The 9555-nt window shown below is 40.9% G+C and overlaps 1 protein-coding gene across 4 annotated transcripts in view; it reads left to right on the forward strand.

Annotated features, from left to right (window-relative positions):
* USP37 (ubiquitin specific peptidase 37) overlaps nt 1–9555 on the forward strand; it is a 131730-nt gene that overhangs the window by 36373 nt on the left and 85802 nt on the right. For all 4 annotated transcript variants that reach the window (XM_017856809.1, XM_017856812.1, XM_017856811.1 and 1 more), the window contains 2 exons: nt 61–158; nt 2012–2096. In XM_017856809.1, the coding sequence (XP_017712298.1) occupies nt 61–158; nt 2012–2096 (183 nt within the window). The remainder of the gene's footprint in view (nt 1–60; nt 159–2011; nt 2097–9555) is intronic.

The raw sequence follows: 9555 nt of genomic DNA on the forward strand, positions 1-9555 counted from the left end.
AAATTAAGAACAATATTTTTATACACTTATACTATATTGATGTAAAATTATTAACTATAGGAACAACAAGGCCATGACAGATCCTTCCAGAAAGTATTTAACCAGCAGTAGAGAAAAGCAGCTGACTTTGAAACAGTCAGAAGAGAATAGGACATCAGGTAAGTGTTTGATCTTACAATAAATAAGGTGCTCATTTATTATATATTTATTAGACTAGAAATAAAACCTAACCCTGGACATACATCTGTACATTATTTTATTTTATTTATTTATATATATATTTTGAGACAGAGTTTCGCTCTGTCGCCCAGGTTGGAGTGCAGTGGCACAATATCGTCTCGCTGCAACCTCTGCCTCCCGGGTTCAAGTGATTCTCCTGCCTCAGCCTCTCGAGTAGCTGGGACTACAGGTGTGTGCTATCAGGCCTGGCTAATTTTTGTATTTTTAGTAGAGACGAGGTTTCACCATATTGGCCAGGCTAGTTTTGAAATCCTGAATGCAAGTTATCCACCTGCCTCGGCCTCCTAAAGTGCTGGGATTACAGGTGTGAGCCACCATGCCCGGCCTAATCTGGTGTTAGTTATTGGATGCCGATTTGTACCCAATACTTGGCTAAAATATTTTAAAGTATTAGAAATCCAGTTGGGACCAGCCTGGGCCATACGGCAAACAGATGTGTTGTCATCTAGGTTTCACTGTTCCATTTCTAGAGCACAGGCAAGTAGATTTAGCATAATTCTTAAGGGCCCTAGTATTTTCAGTATGGTAAGTGAGGATTGGCTTCAGCTTCAAGTCCTCAGCCACATTAGCCCCTACCAAGAGAGTCAGCCTGTCCTTTGAAACTTTGAAGCTAGGCATTGATTTCTCTCTAGCTACGAAACTCTTAGGTGGCATCTTCTTCCAATATAAGGCTATTGCATCTATCTCGAAGACCTGTTGTTTAACGTAGCCACCTTCATCAGTGATCTTAGCTAGATCTCAATAACTTGCTGCAGCTAGTTATTGAGTAGTTGCTTAATAACTCAGTAGTTGCTGCTTCACTTTGTATTTTTATACTGTGGAGATGGCTTCTTTTCTTAAACCTCATGAACCATATCTTACTAGCTTCACATTTTTCTTCTGCCTCTCTCAGCCTTCATAGAATTAAAGAGAGTTAGACCTTTACCCTGGATTAGGCTTTGGCTTAAGAGAACATTGTGGCTGGTTTGATCTTCTGCCTAGACCACTAAAACTTTGTCCACATCAGCAATAAGGTTGTTTTGCTTTGTTATTCACATGTTTACTTGAGTAGCACTTTTAATTTCTGTCAAGAGCTTTTCCTTTGCATTGGCTGTTTGGTGCAAAAGGCCTAGCTTTCATCCTGTCTCAGCTTTTGACGTGCCTTCCTGACTGGGCTTAATTGTTGCTAGCTTTTTATTTAAAATGAGATGTGCAACTCTTCCTTTCACTTAAAAACATAGAGGTTGTCGTAGGGTTATTAATTATCCTAATTTCAATATTTTGTCTCAGAATAGGGAGGCCCAAGAAGAGAGACAGAGATGGGGTAATAATGACTATTTGGTGGAGCAGTCAGATAAATTGAGTTTGCCATCTTATATGGGTGCAGTTCGTGGTACCCCAAAACAGTGACAGTAGTAACATCGAAGATCACTGATCACAGATCACTGTAATAGATATAATTTAAATGTTTGAAACATTGCAAGAATTACCAAAATGTGACACAGACATGAAGTGAGCGAGCATATAGTGTTAGGAAAATGACACTGATTGACTTGCTTGGTGCAGGGTTGCCACAGCCTTCAATTTGTTTAAAAAAAAGAAAATACAAAAAAACCTGCAATATCTGTGAGCCACAATAAAGCAAAGAGCAATAAAATGAGGTATTCCTGTATTTGATGAGAAGGAAAAAAAGAGTTAAATATAATCAGGACTAATGTATACTTTTATTTTTAAATGAACTTGAATGGTTGATTTAGGAATTACATTTTTCCTTTGTTCATTTGTTTTGTAGGGCTTTTACCTTTGCAGTCATCATCCTTTTATGGTAGCAGAGCTGGATCCAAGGAACACTCTTCTGGTGGCGCTAACTTAGACAGGTATGCATTGGTTATATGACTTGTGAAAAACTTAGGAGCCCTTTTTTTCAGAATATCGAATGATGGGATAGGCTATGTATTATCATCTTAAGCGAATATGATAATTTAACAAAATTGATGAGACTCATAGAATCCTGACATGTTAGTTAGAAAGTATTCTAGAAATGGGCTGAGCACAGTGGCTCACACTGTAATCCCAGCACTTTGAGAGGCTGAGGTGGAAGGATTACTTGAGCCTGGGAGGTCAAGGCTGCAGTGAGCCATAATTATGCCACTGTACTCCAGCTTGAGCAACAGAACAAGACCCTGTCTCAAAAAAAAAAGAGAGAAGAGAGACAAGATCTCACTGTGTTGCCTAGGCTGGTCTCAAATTTCCTGACTTGAAACAATCCTCCCACCTCCGCTTTCCAGAGTGCCAGAGTGCTAGGGTTACAAGTATTGAACCATTGCTCCTGGCCTCTAGAGAATTTTTTTTTTTTTTGAGACCAAGTCTCGCGCTGTCACCTGGGCTGGATACAGTACAGTGGTGCTATCTTGGCTCTCTGTAGCCTTGCCTCAACCTCCCACATAGCTGGGATTACAGGTGCCTGCCCACAAGCCAAGCTAATTTTTGTAGAGACGGGATTCTACCATGTTGACCAGGCTGATCTCAAACTCCTGACCTCAAGTGATCTGCCTTTCTTGGCCTCCCAAAGTGTTGGGATTATAGGTGTAAGCCATTGCGTCTGACCACTCTACAGAAAAATTTTTAAAAATTAGCTGGGCGTGGTGCTGTGTGCCTGTAGTGATAGCTACATAGGAGGCTGAGGTGGGAGACGCTCTTAAACCTGGCTCTGGGAAGTTTTGTAGTGATACCATAGATTGCGACTGACAACGTTATCAGACTATGGACCAATATATATTCTACCATCCCATGTGGATGAACATCCTAAGAATTCTCTCCTCTGAAGCATTTTTATTTTCCTTTTGTTGCTGTTGTATTTGTTAAGCTACCTTCCACAAATTTAGGAATTTCCCTTAAAAATCAAAAGCTGTATTACATCAGTGAGTGTCTTTTATTAATAAATTAGAAAAAGCTAGTTGGATATTTAATTGCTGATTCTATAGATAAGCTTTTTTTTTTTTTTTTTTAAAGATTTATTGGATATAAATATATAAGATACCGGCCGGGCGCGGTGGCTCAAGCCTGTAATCCCAGCACTTTGGGAGGCCGAGACGGGCGGATCACGAGGTCAGGAGATCGAGACCATCCTGGCTAACACGGTGAAACCCCGTCTCTACTAAAATATAAAAAACTAGCCGGGCGAGGTGGCGGGCGCCTGTAGTCCCAGCTACTCAGGAGGCTGAGGCAGGAGAATGGCGTGAACCCAGGAGGCGGAGCTTGCAGTGAGCTAAGATCCGGCCACTGCGCTCCAGCCTGGGCGACAGAGCGAGACTCTGTCTCAAGAAAAAAAATAAATAAATATATAAGATACCTGCTAAGCACTTGTTGAGAAAGTGTGACCATGCAATGCAGCACAGAGGGGGTGATGGTTTTAAATGTAAAAAGTGAGGGTAATGGCAAATGCCCATCAATGATAGATGGCATAAAGAAAATGTGGCATATATATACCATGGAATACTATGCAGCCATAAAAATGGATGAGTTCATGTCCTTTGCAGGTGAATGAAGCTGAAAACCATCATTTTCAGCAAATTGACACAGGAACAGAAAACCAAACACCACATGTTCTTACTCATAAGTGGATGTTGAACAATGAGAACACATGGACACAGGCAGGGGAACATCACACACCGGGTCTGTCCGTGAGTGGGAGACTAGGGGAGGGATAGCATTAGGAGAAATACCTAAAGTAGATGATAGATTGATGGGTACAGCAAACCACCATGGCACGTGTATACCTATGTAACAAACCTGCACGTTCTACACGTGTCCCGGAACTTAAAGTTTAATTAAAAAAAAAAAAAAAAGGTGAGGGTAATGGTAGTCTAATGTAGATGCTATATAATGGTGACCTATTACGTCATATGTTTGTTTGTTTGTTTGTTTGTTTGTTTGAGATGGAGTCTCGCTCTGTCACCCAGGCTGGAGGGCAGTGGTGCAATCTCGGCTCACTGCAACCTCTGCCTCCTGGGTTCGAGTGATTAGCCTGCCTCAGCCTCCCAGGTAGCTGGGATTACAGGTGCCCACCACCATGCCCAGCTCTTTTTTTGTATTTTTAGTAGAGACAGGATTTCACCGTGTTAGCCAGGATGGTCTCGATCTCCTGACCTCATGATGTGCCTGCCTTGACCTCCCGAGTGCTAGGATTACAGGTGTGAGTGTTCAGAACAGCTCTTTAAGCTAGTAAACCAGAGTGGAACAGTTGTGTATAAGTACTTTGGGTTGGAACCATAAATATGCTGCTTTCCTACTCTCTGAGTAGAGTGCAAAGACATGAAAATGGGACAACAATGATTAGCCTCTGCTTTACTGTTACCTGCATGGAGCCAGAATTGTGACCACTTAAAGTCCTATGCAGGGTAGATGGCCAGGCAGAAGTAACTACTAAGTCCTTGTCAAGAAGGCTTGTTCATGGAATATAGCAGGGAAACAGAGATGATAAAAGTAAATGAAATGAAGAGACTTACGTTGGTCTTCTTGGTGTACCCTCCATGTCTTAACAGTATTCTGGAAGAAAAGACTAAGGAAAATAAAGGCAAGGAGATTGGCAAAGAAGTAATAAATGAAAATGATGAAAGTCCTCACATTGAAAAGCCTGAAAAAATACCAAACAACAAATACTTTTTTAAAAGTCCACATTTTGTCAAAAAATAACAGATGTCGGTGAAGTTGTGGAGAAAAAGGAATGCGTATACACTGTTGGTAGGAGTATAAATTAGTTCAACCGTTGTGGAAGAGAGTGTGGCCATTCCTCAAAAACCTAAAGACAGAAATACCATTCGAACCAGCCTAGGCAACATGGTGAAACCCCATCTCTACTAAAAAGTACAAAAAAATTAGCCAGGTGTGGGGGCAGGTGCCTGTAAATCCCAGCTATTCGGGAGGCTGAGGCAGGAGAATCGCTTGAACCTGGAAGGCAGAGGTTGCAGTAAACCAGGATCGCACCACTGCACTCTAACCTGGGCAACAGAGCAAAACTCTGTCTCAAAAAATAAAATAACCATTCAACCCAGCAATCCCATAACTGGGTATATACCCAAAGAAATATAAACCATTCTATTATAAAGACACATGCATGTGTATGTTCACTGCAGCACTATTCACAATAGCAAAGACATGGAATCAACCTAAATGCCCATCAATGATAGACTGGATAAAGAACATGTGATATATATACACCATGGAATACTATGCAGCCATAAAAAAATAATGAGATTATATCCTTTGCAGGGACATGGATGGAGCTGGAGTCCATTATCCTTAACAAACTAACACAGGAACAAAACCAAATGCCGTATGTTCTCACTTATAAGTGGGAGCTGAATGATGGGAACACATGGACATATAGAGTAGAACAACACACACACTGGGGCTTGTTGGAGGGTGAGAGGAGGGAGAGGATTGGGGAAAATAACTAATGAGTACTAGGCTTAGTACCTGGGTGATGAAATAATCTGTATAACAAACCTCCATGTCACAAGTTTACCTATGCAACAAAACTGTACATGTACCCCTGAACTTAAAATATAACTTAGAAAAAAAATTATATTGTAAAATTTTAGATGCTACCAGAAAGAANCCATAAAAAAATAATGAGATTATATCCTTTGCAGGGACATGGATGGAGCTGGAGTCCATTATCCTTAACAAACTAACACAGGAACAAAACCAAATGCCGTATGTTCTCACTTATAAGTGGGAGCTGAATGATGGGAACACATGGACATATAGAGTAGAACAACACACACACTGGGGCTTGTTGGAGGGTGAGAGGAGGGAGAGGATTGGGGAAAATAACTAATGAGTACTAGGCTTAGTACCTGGGTGATGAAATAATCTGTATAACAAACCTCCATGTCACAAGTTTACCTATGCAACAAAACTGTACATGTACCCCTGAACTTAAAATATAACTTAGAAAAAAAATTATATTGTAAAATTTTAGATGCTACCAGAAAGAAAATACATCCTCTGTAAAAGTGGAGAAATCAGATTGGCATTAACAGTATTGGAATAGGAAGCAGATAGTTTGATATTATTAGCAGAGTAACAGTATCAAAAACTTCTATACCTAGCTAACTATATTTCAAGAACATAGACAAAGAATGCAGTATTTATTTATTTATTTTTGAGGCAGGGTCTCACTCTGTCACCCAGCCTGGAGTGTAGTGGCATAATCATGGCTCACTGCAGCCTCAGCCTCCTAGGCTCAGGTGATCCTCCCACCCACAACCCCCCCAGTAGCTGGGACTACAGGTGTGTGCCACCACACCTGGCTATTTTTTGTAGACATGGAGTTTCACCATGTTGCCCAGGCTAGTCTCAAACTCCTGGGCTCAAGTGATCCACCTGCCTTCGCCTCCCAAAGTGCTGGGATTATAGGCAGGAGCCACTGCACCTGACCAAGAATGTTATTTTTCAGATGTGCAAAGACAGATAGAATTCATTCATCAAGAAGAAACTGAACAAGGAAGGAGTGGTAAGAAAAATCAGTGAACAAAACAATTTTAAACTATATTTTTTATTCTAAATATTTTTAAAGTTTGTCTTTTTGCTAATAAGTGAATGTGGTAGAAAATTCAAACGACATAGGGTGTATATAGTAAAGAAGATGTAAATCTTTTCTTTCCTAACTCCTAGTATTCATTTTTCCTTTTTAGACATAACCACGGTTACTATTAATAAGATCCTTCTGGCTGGGCATGGTGGCTTACACCTGTAACCCCGGTACTCTGGGAGGCCAAGATGAATGGGTCATCTGGGGTCAGGAGTTCGAGACCAGCCTGGCCAACATGGCAAAACCCTGTCTTTACTAAAAATACAAAAATTAGGCAGGTGTGGTGGTGGGTGCCTGTAGTCCCAGCTACTCAGGAGGCTGTGACAGGAGAATCACTTGAACCTGGGAGGCGGAGGTTGCAGTGAGCCAAAGACATGCCACTGCACTCCAGCCTGGGTGACACAGCGAGACTCCATCTCAAAAAAAATAAAGTAACATCCTTCTGAGGTTATTTTATGTGTGTAAATACATCTTGATATTTTCTATCAAAGGAGGATGTTGTTGAATTAAAAGCAAATAATTAATAAAACATTGGACAATAGAAGAAATACAGGAGTAGAGAAGATTCAGGGAAATTAAAACATTTCAAGCTTTAGTTTCAGAGGAGGCTGCAATTACATAGACACGTTAAAATGTTAAAGATGGCTGGGAGTGGGGCAGTGGTTCACACCTATACTCTCAGCACTTTGAGAGGACGAGGTGGAAGGATCACTTGAATCCAGGAGTTTAAGACTAGCCTTGGCAAGATAGCAAGACCCCCATCTCTACAAAAACAGGAAAGGCTACATAACTAATCTAGGAATGTAATAAAACCTTGTAACAGCAATGTGAGAAGAGAAAATTATAGATCGTTTTTCACATGTAAACACAGAAGAATCCAAAATAAAGTATTAACAGTTGAATCTAATAGGGCATTGAAAATGATACACAATGACCGAGTGCGGTATATCCCAGAAATCAAAAGTAAACATTAGAAAACTTTTGGGATTGTGATAGATTTTTAAAACTATTTGATAGCCATTGGTGATACCTACTTTTAGCATATTAGTAACAGAGCATTGTGTTCCTAGTTGGATGAAAAGTTATCTGTCAAAAACTTAAGTCACATTACAATTATGGAACTTTGAGAAGTATTCCCATCAAAGTCAAGAAGAGGGTGATACTGTTCTGAAGGTTTTAGCCAATGCAGTAGGACAAGAAAATGAAATAAAGAGGTTTGGGAATTGAAAAGGGGAAAAACAGAATTGTCATAGTTTGCAGACAGTATTATCTGTTAAATATTTAACACAAAGAGAATCACCAGAGGTTATTAGAACAAATGAAAGTGCTCAAGGCCGAGTATGGTGGCTCACAGCTATTATCACAGCACTTAAGGAGGCAGAGGCAGGGGATAGCTTGAGCCCAGGAGTTCAAGGCCTGCCTGGGTAACGTAGTAACATCCTGTTCTCCACCAAAAAAAGATGAAAAAAGACCCCCCAGGAAAAACAGCTTTATAAGGTTTCTGGAATACAAGATCAATTCACAAAATTAATGGTGTTCCTAAATCCAGCAATAATAAAATGTAAACTGTAACAGAAAACAGATTGAGTATTCCTGATCCAAAAATCTGAAATCTGAAATGTTCAAAGTTTCATTAGAAATTTTTTGAGTGCTGATATAATGCACAAAAGGTCATGATCAAAGGAAATGTTCGCTGGAGTGTTTCAGACTTTCAGATTAGGGATGATCAACCAGTAAGCATAATACAAATACAGTATTTCAAAATCTGAAACTCTTCTTTTCTTTTTTTTTTTTTTTTGGGAGACGAAATCTCGCTCTTGCCCCACAGGCTGGAGTGCAATGACGCGATCTTGGCTCACTGCAACCTCTGCTTCCTGGGTTCAAGCTGTTCTCCTGTCTCAGCCTCCCGAGTAGCTGAGATTACAGGCGCCTACCACCACGCCTGGCTAATTTTTTTATTTTTAGTAGAGACGGGGTTTCACCATGTTGGCCATGCTGGTCTCGAACTCCTCACCTCAGGTTATCCACCCGCCTCGGCCTCCCAAAGTGCTGGGATTAGAGGAGTGAGCCACCATACCCAGCTCCAATTTTTGTATTTTTAGTAGGGAGGGGGTTTCACCATGTTGGCCAGGCAGGTGTCGAACTTCTGACCTCAGGTGATCCACCCGCCTTGGCCTCCCAAAGTGCTGGGATTACTGGGATTACAGGTGTGAGCAATCGCACCTGACCCTGAAACTCTTCTTTCCAAGCATTTCAGGGATACTCAACCTGTACTATTTATAAGAATTACAAAATCAGTGAGGTAGATAGGAATAAATCTAATAAAATGTGTTTTTTGTTTGTTTGTTTGTTTTGTTTTTTGAGACGGAGTCTCGCTCTGTCACCCAGGCTCGAGTGCAGTGGCGCAATCTCGGCTCACTGCAAGTTCTGCCTCCCGGGTTCACACCATTCTCCTGCCTCAGCCTCCTAAGTAGCTGGGACTACAGGTGCCTGCCACCACGCCTGGCTAATTTTTTGTAGAGACAGGGTTTCACCGTGTTAGCCAGCATGGTCTAGATCTCCTGATCTCGTGATCCACCTGCCTCAGCCTCCCAAAATGCTGGGATTACAGGCATGAGCCACCGTGCCCAGCCTAAAATATGTATTTTTATGAAGAAAAGGATTACTAGGGGACATAACGGAAGACCTAAGTAAACAAAGCTCAAGGGTATCATTTATCTCCAAATTAATAAAAAAAA

Source organism: Rhinopithecus bieti, unplaced genomic scaffold (genome assembly GCF_001698545.2).
Source record: "Rhinopithecus bieti isolate Rb0 unplaced genomic scaffold, ASM169854v2 scaffold_42532, whole genome shotgun sequence".
In the NCBI taxonomy this organism is placed as follows: domain Eukaryota; kingdom Metazoa; phylum Chordata; class Mammalia; order Primates; family Cercopithecidae; genus Rhinopithecus; species Rhinopithecus bieti.